This window comes from Symphalangus syndactylus, chromosome X (assembly GCF_028878055.3).
Source record: "Symphalangus syndactylus isolate Jambi chromosome X, NHGRI_mSymSyn1-v2.1_pri, whole genome shotgun sequence".
Taxonomy (NCBI): domain Eukaryota; kingdom Metazoa; phylum Chordata; class Mammalia; order Primates; family Hylobatidae; genus Symphalangus; species Symphalangus syndactylus.
Genome location: NC_072447.2, coordinates 79,748,118 through 79,767,398, shown reverse-complemented (window position 1 = coordinate 79,767,398; position 19,281 = coordinate 79,748,118). Strand labels below are relative to the sequence as shown.

General features: G+C 48.5%; 1 protein-coding gene across 4 annotated transcripts in view; it reads right to left on the bottom strand.

Moving 5' to 3' along the window:
* The window catches only part of NHSL2 (NHS like 2), a 255,288-nt gene that overhangs the window by 79,843 nt on the left and 156,164 nt on the right, over nt 1-19,281 (bottom strand). For 2 of the 4 annotated variants that reach the window (XM_063634358.1, XM_063634359.1), the window contains exon 1: nt 7,626-7,907. The exons of the other annotated variants lie outside the window; for them this stretch is intronic. In XM_063634358.1, the coding sequence (XP_063490428.1) occupies nt 7,626-7,692 (67 nt within the window). In that variant the 5' untranslated portion in view covers nt 7,693-7,907. Of the gene's footprint in view, nt 1-7,625; nt 7,908-19,281 lie in introns of those variants that run through there. 4 annotated transcript variants of the gene reach the window in all.

The window sequence follows — 19,281 nt, the reverse complement described above, 5'->3', positions numbered from 1 at the left end:
ACTCTCAACCTTTCCAACCTCGCTCTGTACTCTGGGCAGACAGCTCCCATCCCTCAAGCCAGCCAGGAAGACGGTTGTGGTGCAGGGTTGAGATAGTCAAGATTCTGGCAGGGGAGAGGCTAGAAGTGGCAGTGTTCAACAGTGGGGAGGTGGGGGGAGTGTGAAAAGCTAAGCCTGGGAAGCTAGAAACCCCCAAAGCCAGGTTCCAGAAGCAGAAGCAGGGCCCCAGGCTGCTAGGTGGGTCAGAATATTCCACAGGGGCAGTGCATGCCTTTTATCTCCTGTGTGGCATGGGGAAGGGGATTGCACATCTCCAAGACAAGCTTAAAGGGCCCAAAGAGCACCCCACCTGCACCCCACCCTGACCAGGCCTATGAATTCCACAAAAGGAATTGATAGAGGTGGCTCTGTGCTACCTTCCCCAATGCCAGAAACAAAACTCAGAGAACACACTCCACCTGAATGGTGGGGAGCAATTAGGAGCCTCACCCTACTCCTGGGACCCCCATACCCCTCTGTATGTGCTCTGGGAGATTTTGACAGGAAACTGACTTTTGAAATAGAAAATCTGCTATTGAGAGAAATGAAGGTTTCGTCAAAGACAATTTACTCCACATGACTGGAGATGGCACTTAGGAGGCCACGTTAGCCCAGATTGTTTGAAAGTACTGCCTAGGGGTGATGAGGAGCTGACACATCAGTGTGCAGGGTCTCCTACCAAGGACATCTTTCCTTGTAGTCTCAAGCATCATTTTTGCCTCTTTTCAATGTCGGAGCCTTGTCTGGTTTCTCCCAGCTTGATAATGGCTGTACGGCCATGACCATGTGGCCTAGGGTGTCTCTACTCTGTTAATGAGGAAATCCCAGAGGTCATAAGGACAACTCTTGGGCAGTGGTGGTGGCAGTGGTGGGGAAAGAAGCTGGACTGTTGCCCCTATTGATCTCTGTAGCTGCATGACCCTGGGAATGTCACCTTACCTTTGTGGATCCCTAAAATGAAACGTTTGTGGGAGATTAGTGGTTTCTAAGTACACACCTCACCTTTACTAAAATACCTGGGTCTCACCATAATGGAGACAAAAAAATCTGCTTTTCTCATGGAAGACTTTTCAATGTTGCCATGCAAAAATAATAATATGCATGACCATATATAATATACACTGTGCTCGGCTGGGCTCGGTGGCTCACATCTGTAATCCCGGCACTTTGGGAGGCCGAGGCAGGCAGATCACCTGAGGTCGGGAGTTTGAGACCAGCCTGACCAACACGGAGAAACCCCGTCTCTACTAAAAACACAAAATTAGCTGGGCATGGTGGTGTATGTCTGTAATCTCAGCTACTCGGGAGGCCGAGGCAGGAGAATCGCTTGAACCCAGGAGGCAGAGGTTGCAGTGGGCTGAGATCGTGCCATTGCACTCTAGCCTGGGTGACAAGAGTGAAACTCTGTCTCAGAAAAAATAATACACACACACACACACACACACACACATACACACACACTGTGCTCCCCCAAGACCCCCTCCACATCCCTCTCACCCCCTCTTTGAGAACCCCTGGTTCAGGTGATTTTTAGAGACCCTTCCCACCCTGATCATCTTGAGCAATAACAATGGCAGCTCACACACGCTCCTTGCTTACTACACAGCAGGTGCCTTTACATGCAGCACCTGATTTCATCCTCACAATCACCCCATGAGGTAGGCACTATTAATTCCAACTGACCAAGGAGGCTCGATGAGCTTAGGTCACTTGCCTGAAGACACACAGCTTGTAACTGGCCAAGTCTAGCTGAGAATCCAAGAGCTGTGGAAGTCTTCACCATGTTCAGAGTTCAAGCATTTTAGAGGAAGAGAAAAACCCACAACATTTTCCTGATGATTTCCCACCCAAGGCGAAAACTAGAAAGCTTTGTTTGCTTAATCAGATTTCAATGGCACCCAACACTCAGAGAAGACAAGGTAGTTGCTAACTGAAGCCACCCAGCAGCACAGGCCCAGGCTGGCTTTGTTGTCAACTGGGTGTGACAGTGGAAAACAGTATCTAACACTCTTGTTTCAAAGCATCCATACACATGCCATGATAAGGTTTTACAATATGCAGCATTTTACACTTCACAAGGTCTTTGAGAACGTCCCAGATCATTTGCTCCTCAGGCTATTATTATCAACATTCCTACACTGCAGATGAACAAACTGAGGATACAGGGGTGAAATAGCTTCCTCTAACATAAGGATCTGAACTTGAGTTCAAACTTGCAGCTTTTCACACTAATTTCATGATCTCTCCCTATTCCTTGTAGCTGCCTCTCTCCAAAAAGGTACCTAATTTTGTCTTTATGTCTTCCGAGTGTGTGTGCTGGCTCAGGGAAATGATATGATTTGGTCTCTCAGCTTGACAGAATGATTTCCCAGTGTAATTGTTGTATGTGTTAATGGTTTTTATTATTCTTTGCACAAACGACATTATAACAATATTAATGGAAATCTAAGGGAAGGAAAAATCCACCAAGCCTGCCACGCACAATAAATCAAGTTTTGATTTTTCCACAATTCTCTTCCAATTATTGGCCATGTGCAGACATACTTTCTGCAGGGTTTGTGAAGCTCACATAGAAACAGTTTTGTGTTTTGCCTTTTGCATGTTTATTATAAGCATTGTTCATGTTGCTCAAGTCTTCATAGTTAGCTTTCATGGTCTACCATATTTCAGTGAAGTTGGATGCAACATATTTATTTTGCCATTCCCCTGGTATTTGACATTAGGGTGGCCATTGTACCTTTCTTTTTACACCTGCTTTTTGTTTCCTTCTATGTTCTGGCCCAGAAAATATGGGCATATCACGACTGGCCCCAACCCCCAGGGCCTGTGCCTCTGCCTCCAACACATCTCTCAGTCGTGGGAGGAGAGCACCAGGAAATATTATCTTCGGTGGCCTAGAATTTTAACTTCTTCCATACCTTCCAATGGACTCATTAAGTCTGACTAGAAAACTCATTAAGTCTTTAGGAAGAAGGTCCCAGGGGGATAGGGGTCAATGGACTCCCTTATAAGTCTCTGCCACTTTAGCTTCCACCATACCGAAATCGAGGCTGTGAGAATTCAATAAACTTGTGAGGTTGAAAGGGCCAGGTCAACTATAAAAATGCCTTGCAAATGTAATGAGATGATTTCCTGATTTTGTTTAGGTACAGAGAAGAGAATGGTGGACTCATTTGCATCCTGAAGCACAGGCCACCGTGTTTACAGCGCTGATTCGGTTGCTTGCCGGGAGAGGGATGTTGGAAACCAGCATGATACCAGTTGTCTGGATCTGAAGCCTCTCTCAGCCTAACCTGGTTTAGGCTTAAATTCAAGTATCCTCTACTTTCTTACTACCTCAGGAATCCCTGGCTCTAGCTTCTGGACCCAGCATGGAGTCCCCAGTGAGTTCAGTTATTCCAATAATACAAATATGCCATCAAACAGATATGTGGTGGGACTTCTACAAGGCTGGGCATTGCAGCCCTTGTTGCCATAGAGATTTGCTAGCCCTACCACAAGCAAGCCCAGACCCCTCCTTCCACCACATCCGGTCTCCAGGGTTACCAATGCCTGTCACAGATGCAAAGATGCTTAGAAGCACATGGTATGGTGCAATAGGCACAGGCTTGAGGGTTAGGCAGATTTGGGCTCAAATCCTGGCTCTACAACTTCCTTGTTATCAGATCATGGGGCAGCTCTCCCTTAGAGTCTCAGTTTTCTTATCTGTAAAATGGCATGAATAATCCCTACCTGGTGGTTTTTCTGAGAGTTAAGTAAAGTTGTGGATGAAAAGTGCTGGCATATAATAGGTGCATGATGGATATTAACTCTCTTTCTCTTCTCTATGGGATGCTAGTTCAAATAGATGGTTCATATATGCACAGCTATGCGTATGCTGTATAGTGACGGTGGTGCTAGCATGCATCCCCCTCCCCACCACATACAGATTCACAGGGTGACAGGGCTACACTCACTCAATAGGTGAAAGGGGCTGCGAGAGTTCGTGAGAACTCAATCCCAACTCATGAGCTTGGCAGACAAGGCTTTCCAGTCTTAAAGCAACCTATGCTCTAAGGTCCTGTTGGGCTTCCAAGTGCTGCGACTGCCCCGCTCCCCCCTGCCCCCACCCTCACCCCTACTGGCTGTGTGGCTGGTTTTGCTCATCTTTTCCCTGCTGCAGCTCAGCCTGGCTGCTCCTCCACAGTCTCCTAAACCTGTGGGGCTCACTTCTGGCTCCAGCCTCTGGGAAAAGTTTCCTCCCTCTGCAATCATAACCACCCTTCTTCCTTTGAAAAGCAATTTCAACTTTCAAAAGCTTTCCTAGCTATCTCACATCACATCTTCCCAATTACCCTGGGAATGTGCTAAGGATCCGCCCTGAGGATTTGTAGCTTTTTATAGCCAAAGGACAGAGGTAGCAGAGGTGGATGACCTGCCTAAGGGTCTCAAAGCCTTCTGAGTCTCGATCAAGGGTTCTTTCCCACCCTTTGGTATACAAATTGTAGCCCTTGCCCTAGAAAAGCTTACATTTTACTAGGGGGAGATACACATGCAATAACAAGTATACAAATGATAATACCAGCAATGATAAAATTATGTAAAAGGTATCAATTTAGTACCGAGGAGGGAGTGATGAACTTTATTAATTAATTTTGTATGAAGGAAGGCGGTCAGTCAGGGACAGTTTCAGAGAAGAGGAAACACAGGATCAGGATTCTGAAGGCTGAAGAGAAAACTATCAGGAGAAGATAGCAGGTGGAGGAGGTGTTCCAGACAGAGGAAAGTGCATTAGTGAAAGCACGGAAATGTTGAATGGGAGCATTTGGAGACCTTCAACTCATTCGATATGGCTGGATCAAGTTCAAGGTGAGAAATGATAGCTAGTGAGGCTGGAGAAGTAGGAGGGGCCCAATCATGAAAGATCTCTAAGTTGCGCTAAGGAAAATATACTTTATCCTAGAAATGGGTGCTTCTCAAGCCTCAGGCATTGGTATCTCAGTTTCCCAACTTTTGCCATTTCCATGTGCTTCCTATGCTACTATTTACTTAATCATTTTATTCAAAAAGACTCACTTTAAAAACATTTAACCTTACCCTAATTTAAAAAAATATGAGAAATCATGGGTTTGATGTATTAGTTATATATTTTTTGAATACACATTAAAATATATACAGAACTTGAAAGGCAAAAACAGTTTTCTCTGTTACACCTACGATGATCCCCTGGGCCACCTGAGATCCACTCCACACTTGGGGAGCAATCGTAATCTCTCATACCCCAATTAGTAAGACTTGAGTTCATAGCAAGGGAGCACAGGGACAGCTCATTCTGGTGGCTGTGTTGGGCGTGCCCAGGAGAAGGTCAGAGGTGGAAGCAGGCAGCCCAATTCTGGAATAAGCGAGAGTGACCAAGGGCCTGGATTTGGACACTGACAGTAGGATAAGAGAGGGGCTCAGATGTCTCAGAGGAGGCCTCGAAAATGAATACTTTTTGAATGAATGAGCAGATAGATGGACGAGTGAAAACTGTAAAGTGTGTGGTGAGGGAGAGAGAGAGAGGAGTGAAGGATGACTACCAGGATGCTAGTTTGGGTTACTGGAAAGACAGTGGGGTCACTAAGAGAAAATGGAAGAGAGAAAAGCGAGCAAGAAGAGAAAGAGTGGCACAAGTTTAGCCCAGTGGAAGTGAGTGTTCAATCGGGGCTTCTGGGATCACCTAGGGATTGTGAGTGAGCAGGTCTGGTGTTGTGGTAAGGTGAGGACCAGGAGGTGGAAGGGGGAGGGAGGGAGAAGCAGTTATGAGGCCACCTCCTCGTGCTGCCAGAGGCTGCTCCCATAGCTACTACGTCTAGGATGACCCTGGATTGGAGCTGGCACTGAAGATACAAAGCAACTTCTAAGAAATGAAACAATAGCCAGTAACTGTCCCAAGCTGTCACATCAGCAATTATGTAAAAAGTTATCTTCAAGCTTCTGTACTGGGCTGCACAGAGCATCTCCATGTAACACCAGCAGGTCCTGAGCCTTCAGCTCCAAGGCAGAGAAGCAGGAACTCTGAGGTGGTGTTTGGGCCGTTCACCTAATGGTGGCCTTGGAAGAGTATGCCCCTGAAAGATTCCAAAGAAACTTCAATGCTCAGAAGTTTTATTCTTTGGCTCAGTCCACCACAGAGACCCAAATTCAGCCCATATAGGAGGCCAAACAAAGCCCTGCTCTGACAGGTGGGCTCCAGAGACGGTTACCCTGCCTGCCAGCATATCCCAAGTTGCTTTCCTGTAGCTTCTCTCCCCACCACGCCCTGTAAGAATCCCATTGTAGGGCTGCCCCTGGGACTGGCTGCCCTTGGACAACTACCCTCAACTGCATAGCCAGCTGAGTCCCCAGAAAGAGGCAGAGGCAACCCTATGGGCCTGAGCATGGCACACTTTTGGCAAGACAACAATCCATTTATTGCTTTCTTATGGTAAACGTGAGTCAAACTTGGCAAAAACTTTTCCTTCCTTCCCACTGGCCTGAATGGTGAATGAGAGCTTCCCAAACAGGCACAGAGGGAAATACAGGCTCCTCCTGGACTCTGTGTGATACGAAGGGTGTGTGTGTATGTGGTGGTGGTGGTGGAGGTGGTGGGTGCTGACAAAGGAGAAGAGGGAACTCCACCAAGACAGAGGGAGGAGGGCACAGAGAGAAAGTACTTGTGACCCTAGTGCATGAAGCCTAACCCCAGGCAGCAGTGGAAGATACTTTCAAGTGGCCAAGGGGTAGATAGGAGGGTAAGAGTTGGTGGAAGTGGGTGAATGGATGAAGAGAAGTTGCTTCCAAGTTGCTCTTGCACTGCCTGAGAAGGTGAGCTAGGGAAAGTTGTCTGCAGACCTTGATTTCCACAGTGTCAGCATCCAGGAAGGAGTTGTTGGGGAGAACTATGCCAGCACCCTTGAGTCCATATCTGGAGAGGGGCAAGGAAGGCGCAAAGCAGAGCACACCCAGGGGTAGGGGAACAACAAACTCAAGGCTGGCAAATGCTCCTCTCGCCCATGCATGAGGAGAGCTCTGTCAGGGCTGGGGCAGGGAGGTGGGGGGCAGGGCATTACACAGCAAGAAACAGATTTGTCTGGATCGTTCCATGCATGCAGCATATGAGGTAGAGCCAAGAGAGGTGTAGGTGTACATGTTCAGGGCGGGTATGGGGGCTGGGGCAGGGGGGAGACAAAGGTTTGAATAACAAAGGAGGCTCGGCTAGTAAAGGATAAGCCATGCATGGTTCCAAGATTCTGCCTACTGGATCCAGGGAGAAAGCACAGTCCTAGCCATGAACTTCAGTCATTGGCACGCTGCTCACTTCTCTGACACTCCAGCCACCCTCCAGAGGCTACACAGGGTTACCGGCGAAGGGGCTGGCCCCTCCCAGCTCAGGGTACTCTGACTTATGCAATTCAGCCTGGCACAGGAGCAGGGGAGCTGGGAGTTCACCCTCATTTCCCTCGGGTTCTCTCCCTGCCCCCTGCCAGCCCCTGCAAGTCACGAAAAGGGTCAGGGGCCCCGCATGGCAGCAGCTGGGAGGCCCTGGCTGTAGAAGCCCCGGAAAAGGAGGGAAGGGAAAAGAGTACCTGTTGCTGAATGCATCCTGCTTTGGCTCTTACTCCTCGGTTGCTTGTGGTGAGAGTTGCCCATCATTCTGCTCTGGACTGGCAGCCACCACGGCGGCCGCTGCCACCTCCTCCTCCTCCTCTTTCTCCTCCTCCTCCTCCTACTCCTCCTCCTCCTCCTCTGCCTGTGCTCCTCCCCAGGTGCTTACATCACCTCAGCTTTGCTTCTCACATACATGGCTCTTCCAAATCCCACTTGTGCCTCTGGCACAGAATTGTACAGATCTGAGCCTCTCACTTGGACTAGAGCCTGCTAGGAGCTTCTCTCAGTCTCTCTCAGTCTCTCTCTCTCTCCCTTCCTCCCTCTCTCTCCCCCTCCCTTTCCCCCTCCCCCTTGCTCAGTGCTCCACTGGGGTCGAGCAGCCCAGGTTCCAAGAGAAACCCTAGCAAGCCCTGAAAGTGGCCCCCACTTCATCTGCCTCTGCAGAAAGGGCCAGCACAGGCACCCCCCGGGACCCGACTCGCCCACCCTCACCGTCCCTGGCTGTCTCTGCTCTCAGCGCTGTCATTCCTGCTGCCGCTCGCTCGCTCACTCGCTCACTCTGTCTGCAGAAGCTTGCAGGAGTGCGGGGCCAATAACAGAGCCTAATCCGGGAGTGTGACAGGGACTAGTGAAGGAATGTGCTACCCAGGAATTCTAAGTGACACAGCTCCCTGCTCCACTGGGGGATGGATCCAGTTCTGTAAGTGACAGCTGCCAATGAGCTCTGGGCTCCAGTCCTGACGGAAATCTGGGAAAATTTGGGCAGAGCACAAAGCTGTCAGGCTGCAGACTTGGAGCTAATGCAGCCAGATGCCACAAGAATGCCCAGTGTGGCCACCAGGTGTACCTGCTTCCTTGTCAGACACACCTGAAGCCTCACTCCGCTCTCCCCTCCCTCGCCTGCTTTGCCTTCCCAGGGGAGGGCACAGCTGGCAGCCCAGAGATTCGCAGACTGGAACTGGGACCCTTGGCAGCCAATGAGAGGGCTCCTTCCATAAGTCCCACAGCAAATACATGCGCGCGCGCGCTCTCTCTCTCTCTCTCTCACACACACATACGCACACACACGGACACACTTACGCAGCCACTCACTGTGAGTGCTGCAGCCCTGTGGGATAAGCGACATGGGGCAGGTGGTGCTAGCTCAGCAGCCCATTCCAGCCCCAGCAGCCTGGCTGTGAGGAAGGGCTGTGGCTCCTGGAACCAACTCTGCCAGAGCTAGACAGCCTCAAGTGCCTTCACTCAGGCGAGTGGTGGTACTGCTCAATGCTGATGTCATCAGATTCGTGCTGACTGGGACAGGGGGCCTGTCTATAATAGTCACGGCCACGGAGCACTGCGGGTGTGGGTCTGGCTAGAGCTTCAGCCTGGAAGATTTGGGGCACTGTGCCACCCAGAAAACAGAGCTTTCTGACTTTGGGGCAAGAGATCTAAAGTGGGATCCCTGCATCCATCTGCCCACTCACCTGCCCAGTCATTCAGTCATTCTTTCAGCAGTTCCCAGGGATATGCTCTGGCCAGGCTCTGTGTGAAGGTTGGGGACATAGAGGTGCCAGTCATTGCCTAGGAGGGTGTGAATGACATGTCCACAGGCCATGACAATACAGAGAAGGATCAATAATGTTGTGGAACTATCAAAGAGAAGCTTCTTCAGTCTGGAAGGTCTGGAGATACCTTCCCAGGGGAGGTGATGCTTGGACTGGGTCATGAAAGATGAAGAAGAGTTGGCCAGAAACAGAAAGGGGAAGGACACACTGTTAACTATTTGGAATATTACCCCTGCTAGGAACCTCTCCTGCTGAGTCCCCAGCTTTCAAGGGTCTCTTCAGTTTTCTTCAACAATTCCACAAACATCTCTCAAGCTACAGACTTCAGGCTGTCTCAGCCTAGTGGGGGCAACAGATAATTATAGAGAGGAACCACAAGATAGTGTGACCCATGCTTGGGCTTTGCAGCTCACTGTGGAATGTGAGGCTTCCAAGGGGACTGATCTGAGGCCAGAAAAGAGGGCTTGGGAAATAGAGGTCCCAGAGCAAGCGTGAAGGGTGAGAAGTGAAGCATCTTGGGAAAATACATTTATGAATATGATAAAAATTATGAAGATTGAACATGGCAAAAATCTTCAAGGTGATAAGTGAATAACTGAAGCTTGGAGAATGTTTGGTTCCTGACCTCTTATCCATTTGTGATGGGTCCTAAGTATGAGTCTTGGTAGCTTCAAGGTTGTAAACATGGACTTTAAGCTCAGAGAGGCTAGAAAAGACAGAACCATAACAACTTGAGATGATTCTAGAATGCGTGCGACATCCTGAAAGTGAAAATAGAATTGAATTTGCTTGGGTTGTGCACTTGGGACCCTGGATTATATTTCCAGGAACCACATGAGGAAGCTTGAATAGGAACAGGTATGTTTTGGAAGAGTTTGGGGAGTAAAGGCATGGGGGAGGTGGGGAGGAGGAATGAGTGAATGATCACAACCTGGACACATTTTTGTACCCCTACTTAGGTCAAGAAGTTGAACATGACCAGGGCTACAGAAGCCCTTTTCGAAGCGGTTTGTTTGTTTGTCTGTTTTTTTGAGACAGGGTCTTGATCTGTCACCCAGGCTGGAGTGCAGTGGCACGATCATGGCTCACTGAAGCCTCAACTTCCTGGGCTCAAGTGATCCTCCCAACTCAGCCTCCTGAGTAGCTGGGGACTACAGGAGCGCCCCAGCACTCCCGGCTAATTTTGTTTATTTATTTATTTTTTGTAGAGATGGGGTCTCACTATGTTGCCCAGGCTGGTCTTGAACTCCTGGGCTTAAGTGATCCTCCCACTTCGGCTTCCCAAAGTACTGGGATTACACCTGTGAGCTACCACATCTGGCCTCAAAGCGGTTTTTTAACCATCATTGCATGTCGTTCTCACACCAGCCCTGTCAGGTAGATAATACTAGTTTAATCCATTCTACAGATACTTAAACAGGCTAAGATAGGGGAGGCAGCTTAGCCAAGGTCCATATTGGCTTCTTCCACTGGGCCTACACCCATGCTCAAGATGTTCCCATTGGAGGAAAAACAACAAAAGAGAAGAGCAGACACGGAGCCCCTCCTTTCTCCCTTGTCCTTTCTGCCTCACCATTCTTCTCCTCTTCTCATCTGAGCTTCTCATTTGGGAAGCCTATATCCCGTGTCCTATGTCCTCACCTCCTCCTCTCTGTAGGCCCCATTGTGGCCCCTGGAGCTTTTCTCACCCAAGCAGCAGTGTCCCCATGGCCATAGCCCATTAGATGCTTAAGGATCTGCTGGGAGTCACATAATCCCTCTGGACTAAATGAACCCAATTAGTACACGGTGCAGCCAGGTTTTGGACCCCTGTCTATCTCCACATTCAGTGCTTTCTTCACCATACCCTCTTTTAATCATCTAAATTGGATGAGGAATGCTTTTAGACATCTTTTATGCTTTCCTCTCCCTCCCCTACCCATTCACTGAGTCCTGTAAATTGTTCCTTAGAACTGTCTCAAATTGGAGCACTTCACGGCATCATCTCCACTTCCCTCACCCTGGTTCCAGTCACCATCATCCCTCCCCAGACCCCTGCAATGAATATCTTCTTCAGTGGGCTCCCTGATTCCACCTCTGCATCCTAAAATCTGTTCATGACACAGCAGCCAGAGTGAGCTTTTACAAACATAAATCAAACCACATCACTCCATTGCTTGGAACCTTCCAATGATCTGTTGTCTAAAGTGTCAAGTCCACACTCTCCAGCCTATACTCAGAACCGGCTTCATCTGACCTCTTTGCCTCCTCTCTCTTGATTCCCTGAAACAGACCCCTCTGCCCATTCAATCTGGGCTACTCATTCTCTTCTTTGTCTTGTCATTGTGGCTTATAATTTCATGGTAAAGCCACCAGGGAAAAGCTTTGTGGTCAGAGAAGCCTAGATTCAAATCCTCATGCTGCCGTTTCTACCTGTGTAAACTTGTACAACTTACTTAACCTCCCCAGCCTCCATTTTCCATGTATAATGGGGGAATGAAAACACCTAACTTGTAAGCTACCGTAAGCCTTTCATGAGATAATCCTAAAATGAGCTAAACGACACCAGGCCCATAGTAGGTGCTTGCTAAACAGTGCTTCCCATCCCCTCTCACCGCCTCTACCTGCTGTTCCCAAACCCTACAGGCTGCTCCTCAAGCTTCAGCCCAAATCCCATCACCCCTTGAAAGCCCTCTTTGCACACATCCCTACTAGCAGTCTGCAGGGATAATTCCTCTCAATACCTTCAGCTCTGGCTGGCTGAGCCTCTCATTTGTCCTTAAACATAGATGTCCTGGAATTGTTCCAAATCTTCCACGTATTCATGAACCTTCTCTGCCCCAGCAACTTATGAATTCTTTGCAGGATGGGCCAAAGTTTGGGTGTTTGAAGCTGTGCCTTGTGGAGGACCTTGCAAAGAGGATGGCTCAGTTAGTGTCTGCCCATTCGTGGGCACGGGCCAAGCTACCCTGCTCATGCAGACCTTCCTTCCTCTCCTTCCTCCCAGCCCTCCTTTGCTCCCTGACGATCCCTCTGAAAGCTCCACATGCGTGGTCCTTGTTCCCCCACCAACCCAAGAGTTTTCTCAAGTTTTTCTCATCCCTTTCTACTCATCAGGGTGCACATCCAGGTTGGGTAGGGTGCTGGCGGCACTGTTCTGATGGGTTCACTGATGCAAGATCACTGCCTGTGGAGAGGGTCTGGAAAGGCTGGCTAGCCTTTTCACTGAGCACTGTGCTCAGGGAGGGAGGCATGGTGGCTTTAGGAGGGGGGCTGAATTCCCTGTGGTGTCTTCATGTGGAGTTTGGGGAAGAATGGCTTCTTTCTTTTTCTCCTGTGTGCAAGCTAAGCCCAGCCAGGAGCACCCAGTTCTATCGAAGAGAGAGGGAGGGCCAGGCCCCACCATTTGGCTGGTCCCTCACCCTACTTGGTGCCTTAGGCACACCAGGGGAGGAGACAGAGAAGTCTGAGGCCCGAAAGAAGCAACTCAGGGGCCCATGTTCCCAAAATGAAACAGCTTAAGGTTCATCATTACCACCTCACTGGCTGTACCCCTCTGTACTCAGGGATGTCAAAGTGGGTGGACAGGGAAGTGCAGCAGGTGGTACTATCTCTGGACCACCCCCTGGAACCCAAGAGCTGGGACAAGAACTACCCCTGTCGCTTTAGTCATGTTCTTACTCCTCACCACCACCCTGTCAGGTGCGGATTACTAGGACCTAAGTTGAAGATGCGGAGACAGACATTAGATAAAAAAAAATGGAGCTAGTAAGTGGCAGGGTTGGGACTTGAACCTTAAGTTAGGCTGACTCCAAGCCTGTCTCCTTTTCATTCTGCTGGTCCCATCTGCCACAACCTGCACATGCTCTAATCTGGTGTGGGGAATTTCCAGGTGCAAGTTCCATAAGGAAAAGTGAATTCTAATACACACTCTGATTCTGACTCCAGTGGGCTGTGGCCTGCCAGTGGCTACCCCTCATAGTGCTTGTGTGTTGTGTGCCCCAAGACAGCAAACTCACTCAACCCTGGGCCCGGAGACACTTTCCAACTGCACATCAGGCACAGTCCCTCAAGCCTGAAACATAAACTTCTCTTCTAGCCCTGATGAAGTGTTCTCTAGGTTCTATTCCTTCTGCCTAGAATGCTTTTCCTTCCACTTCCATCTCTGCTTGTGAAAAGTCAGACTTATTTCTCAAGACCCAGCCCAAATGTCTCCTCCCCCATGAGGCTTTCTCTAAGCCTTACAGCCAGAATCGACTTCACCTCTGCACAGCCATATCCTCTCTACAGATCTCAGGTCCATCTTGAGCCTTTTCTGATCTTCCCAAATGTAAATAGTCTTCCCCTTGAGTTAATTCCCACGGTACAGTATTCCCCCAAATGCAGAACACATTGTGCTAGTGGTACGTGAGATGATAGTACGATGGGGAATTTTAGAAATACATGGATGATCTTTTAAAGTTTAACAGTCACATATTTATTCTAATGTATACTAGATTCTAATAAAAATTACAGGGGAAAATTGAGTGCAAGAAAAGTAATTTCTTGAATATTTGAGGCAGAATTGAAAGAGTTGGTTTAAAGAAAAATAATTTGGTATCTGTGAATTGGATTGAATTACTCATACCTTCCTCAAGGCTGCTGGACAAAAGATCTGCAGTGATGGTTAAAAATTGTTTTGAGGGGTTACTTCTGTAGTCCTGGGCATGGTCAACTTCTTGGCCTTGGAAGTGTGTACATGGGTGTGTATAATTTGTGATCATTCGTCGATGTGTGCGGTTTTTTTCTTTGTATGTTAATTGCCCGTACAAAGTTTATTTTTTAGAAAGTGCCTGACACATAGTAGCCCCTACTCAAGGGAGGTAGAACACTTTGTATTTTGGGCCAAAGTCACCAGAAAGGCAGTGATGTCATTAATAGCCAAGGAACACGGGGATTAGTTACATAGAAAGTGGGTTTGGGGGAGGCAGGAGGCTGTGGAATTATGATTTGGGAAATGTTTTTCTTTTTTGGCCCCTATCCCAGTAAGAAGCCAGAACGCCTTCTGAGAGCTGGTGTTAAGAGTAGTAGGCCAGGCCGGGCACAGTGGCTCACGCTTGTAATCCCAGCACTTTGGGAGGCCGAGGCGGGCGGATCACGAGGTCAGGAGATCGAGATCACGGTGAAACCCCATCTCTACTAAAAATACAAAAAAATTAGCCAGGCGTGGTTGCAGGCACCTGTAGTCCCAGCTACTCGGAGAGGCTGAGGCAGGAGAATGGCGTGAACCCGGGAGGCGGAGCTTGCAGTGAGCCTAGATCGCACCACAGCACTCCAGCCTGGGTGACAGAGCGAGACTCCATCTCAAAAACAAAAAAAAAGAGTAGTAGGCCAAGGCCAAGGGGGTGGAACAAGCCAAGGCTCAGATCGTGAATAAGCATACACCCCAGAGGCTAAGCAGAGACGCAGACACAAGGGAAAGAGTGCTGGCGGGAGGCTCTATGACCTTGGGCAGGCCCTGGCATTTTGAGCCCCATTTAGTTTCCATCTGGACAGTGAAACATATGAACCTAATTACCTCCTGAGGGTCCTCTCAGCTCAGACACTCAGAGGGGGTTGTCCTATGGACTGATATTAGTCAACAAGTAGGTTCTCGAATGATCCAAGCACCCACTCTGTTTCAGGTACTATTCTGGTTACAGAGCACACAAGAATGAGAAGCCCCAGCTGCTGCCCTCAGGGGGCTCCTAGGCCTCAGTCTTTCCTACATACCTCCCCTTGGGATCGACCAGCACCAATTTCCAGAATAGAAGGTTCTCTAGAGACTTGCAAAGGAAACCCTCTCTGGGGTTGGAAATGCACACGCCTGTAATGGTCAGGAAGGACAGGGCCATGAATGAAGTAGGCTAGGGTAAGCCACAGGGTGTGGTGGAGACCTGGAGCATGCATGCTGGCCACCCCCAACCCTGTTCCCAAGGCACTCAACCTCCAATCTGGGAAACCTCTCTGCTGACTCAACCCAACCTATCTGTAGTTCACATTCTGCCAACAGTCTGCCAGTTTGCTTCCCACCAGCTGTGGTCTCCAAGTATTTCTGAGCCTATACTCCCATATATACATATTTATGTATAAACCATATATATGTACTACTGTGCTAATCAGTTTTATAAAATTTAAAACATAGACAAACATGGAAATTAGGATATGATAAAGATGACTGTTGATAGAAATTCTAATATTTTCTCCTTGCACCCTAATAGATGATACATCCGCTTTGGAGGCCACAAGTCTAGCACACCACCCTCTGCCTTACAACCAGATGATGGGAAGAAGGCAAAAAGAAAGTAATAAACATGTATTGCACTGTATTATCTTTCAGGCTTTGTTCTCATTGCTCTACCTATCTCATTCATTCATTCAATAGATTTTATTGAGCCTATTATATTAGGCCCTGTGCTGGGCACTGGGTGATAGAGGTGAATGAGGCAGATGTAAAGAGTTTAAAATCCAGGCAGAGGAGACAGACAATAACCAAGTACACAAATAACCAAGGTAGGACTAGTTCCTGAGAAGTGCCATGAAGGAAATCAGCATGGTGATGTGATGGCAAGGGATGGGGCAGGCATGGGGAGCTAGTTCTGATGAGTGGTAAGAGAAGGTCTCTCCGAGCTAAGAACTGAACCTGAGAAGGAGCTGGTAGAGGGAACAGAAAGTGCCAAGGCCATGAGGCCACGAGGTGAGAGGGACCTCGATGTCTTTGAGAAATGGAAAGGAAGCCAGTATGTCTAGGGTGGAAGAGGTAGGGGGTAAGAGGTGGATGTTATTTGAAGTGCAATGGGAAACCATTAGAGCATTTTAAGCAACGGAGCGACAGGATATGATTTAAATGTTTAAAAGACCACCATGTCTGCTATGTAAGCAAAGGGCTGGAGGGAAGTTCCAGTAGAAATGTGCAGGAGGCTATCGTAGTAGTCCAGGCAAAAGACGATGGGCCAGGATCAGGGTGACGGAAACAGAGAGAAGCAGGCAAGCATAAGATATATTTAGGCCGGGCGCGGTGGCTCAAGCCTGTAATCCCAGCACTTTGGGAGGCCGAGGCGGGCGGATCACGAGGTCAGGAGATTCAGACCATCCTGGCTAACACGGTGAAATCCCGTCTCTACTAAAAATACAAAAAATTAGCCGGGCGTGTTGGCGGGCGCCTGTAGTCCCAGCTACTCGGGAGGCTGAGGCAGGAGAATGGCGTGAACCCGGGAGGCGGAGCTTTCAGTGAGCCGAGAGCGCGCCGCTGCACTCCAGCCTGGGGGACAGAGCAAAGACTCCGTCTCAAAAAAAAAAAAAAAAAAAAAAAAGATACATTTAAACCTCATAACAATTTCACCATCATACCCATGAAGGCTGTATTACCATCCCCATTGCACGTATGAGAAAACTGAGATTAGGGGAAGTTAAGTAACTTGCCAAAGATCACACAGCCTGTAAGTGATGAAAGCAGGATTCACCCAGGTCTGCCTGGCTTCCTTCCCAGCCTACTCAGGATTCCAAATATGTTTCCTGCTCCAGGGAGTAATTCACCAGGACAATATAGGGTCTTCCTGTTTCAATCCTGAAAACATTGGGCATTCCAAACAAAGAAAAAGGGATTGAGGACTATTTGATCCAGCAATCAGCCAAGGGTATGTGAGTGATTCGAACAGTCCATTCCTCCCGTTTTCATAAGCACACCGAGTTCACCAGAGCTCTAAGTAAGGGAAAAACCATTCTTTCCTTTGGAGCGGGGAGTGGTCAGGAGGAGGGTAGTGATGGTATGTTTGGAAATAGAAAAATAAAAAGCTGCCAACTTGTGCCTTCAAGGAAAACCCAAGGGCGCAGGCCAAGACAGGGGAAGTGACTTGCCAAATCCCTCCTCACAGCCCCCAGAGTTATTCATGTGAAAAAGAAGGCGGAATAGTCCTTGCCAAAGACATGAAGTCCTTTACAGAGCACTTTGTTAGCAAAGCCTAGCATCCCTGTCACTATGCAAAGTGAGCTGGAATGTTGCCATGGCAACGGGCAGCTGGGCCCTTGAATCAGCTTGAGGCCTGCCTTGGCAGAGAGGCCCAAGCCTGTGGGGGCATCTCTTGGAGGTTCGGCAGGGGGCAGGGAGCTGGTTTTGTGTTTGTCGATGAGGAGTCCTGAGCTCCCTTCTAGGTAACCAGGGGTCCAAAGGATGTGTCTTCAGGAAGTATTTCCCGTTGTCAGATATGCCTAACTTCCACAGCACACAGCATCCCAGGTTGGCATGACCTGATCATTTTCCCAATTCAATGAGAGAAAATGGAAACACCCAACTGCTGTAAAACAAAACTTCCTTATGTTACAAGTATAGGAAGAAATCAAAGCGCAGAGAGGGCAAGTAACTTGCTGAGGGTTGCACAGCCTTACTAGTGCCAGAGTCAAACCACAACTCCTTTGACTTCTGAGGTAGTGTGAGTTTCACCATACTACACTTCTTTCCTTGGGCACTGGGGAGGGAGAAAAATGAATTGACGGTGACAGAGCCCCTCTATGTACCTAACACCATGTTGGATTCTTTGGCATTCCTCATAGCTCATCTGCACCACAAACCTGCAATGGAGCTATTACTATCCTCAATTCGCACTTTAGGAAACTGAAGCTCAGAGAGATCAGGAAATCGGCTCAAGGTCACACAGCTAGATGGACTTCAAAGACTAGTCTTTGTGCTTCACCACACGGCCTCATGCTTCTGAGGTCAAATGCACTTTTTTCCCCTTTGTGTGAAAGACAGACATAATTGCAAGTGATTCTAGATGCTATCCCTACTCTGCTATTTATGGTAAGAAAGTGTTCTGCTGCAGATCACTAAGCTGCCCCTCAGTAAAGCTTCACAACTGCTGATAGAACCCTGGCGCTCAGTTTTTTCATCTCTAAAGTGAGGATACAGTGAGCTTGGGGTTGCTAGAGAATGAGAATGAAAGAGAATGCATAGAAAGTGCATAGAGCAAGGTCTGGTGCATAGCAAGTGCTCAATAAATGTTAGTTATCGTTAAGATTATTCCTTTTAGGGATCAGCTCAAATTCTGCAACCTCAACCACCCCAGCCATCATTTGATGCAATCCCCTTTCACTCCCTAGCCATCCATTCATTGCCAGTTGCCAGCACCCAGAACTGAATTCCTTCCCTCAGAGGAAGGGAAGGGCATCAAGAAAAGGTGATGCCGAACTCGAAAAGAATGAAGCAACATTTGCCAGTAAAATGAGGTCTGGAGAGAAGACATTCTAGGCAAAGAGGACGTTTTGAGTAAGAGCATAAAGGTATGAGGGTTTCTCGTATTTGGGAAGAAAAATAAGTGATCTGGTATAGCCAGGTAGAAGATGAGGTAGTTGGAACTAGACCATGGAGGCCTTAAATGTCATGAGAACAGGTGCGGATTTTATCTTGAAGGTGATAGTGAGCCACAGAAGCTTTAGGCAAGGGAGTGACCTGAAGATCAGTAGGGTGGCTGCAATGTGGAAGGCTGATAGGAGAGGGGCCGGGACACCAGTTAGGAGGCTCTGGAAGGGGCCCAGATGAGACACGATGAGGGCCTGCCTCAGGGTGGAGCGGTGGGGCCAGACAGGGAGAACAGATCATGGTGGTGATATGGAGATAGAATGGGTGGTGCCATTCCTTAAGTTAGAGAACCGTGGAAAACCAGCAGGTGAAGGGATGAGGAGGAGAGAGCTTGCCTTGGACACAATTTGTGTGTCTAGAGGGTGGTAAAGATATGTGATCCAGAGCTCAGAGCTGGAAATAAATATAAATGGAGCAGTCACAAGGTCTTGGGAGTATATGAAGCCAAAAAGCAGGTGAGATGGTTCAGTTTGAGTAGGGAGGAATGGAAAGAACAGGGAGCACTGATGTTGAAACTTTGTGTCACAACTCTGTGTCTCTGCCTTGCTCTGCAATGGCAGCCTTCCTGTGCACTAGTCCAACATTTGTGCAGCTCCCTGACATGCAGACCAAGTCACTCCTGCAATGTGATGGACAAAGACAGCGTCCACTCTCATGCATAGGGCCTTAGCAAGCCAGGACAGGTAGCAATCCTGGTGTCCTTTACAATGAGGATTTTCTGGACAAGGAACTGGA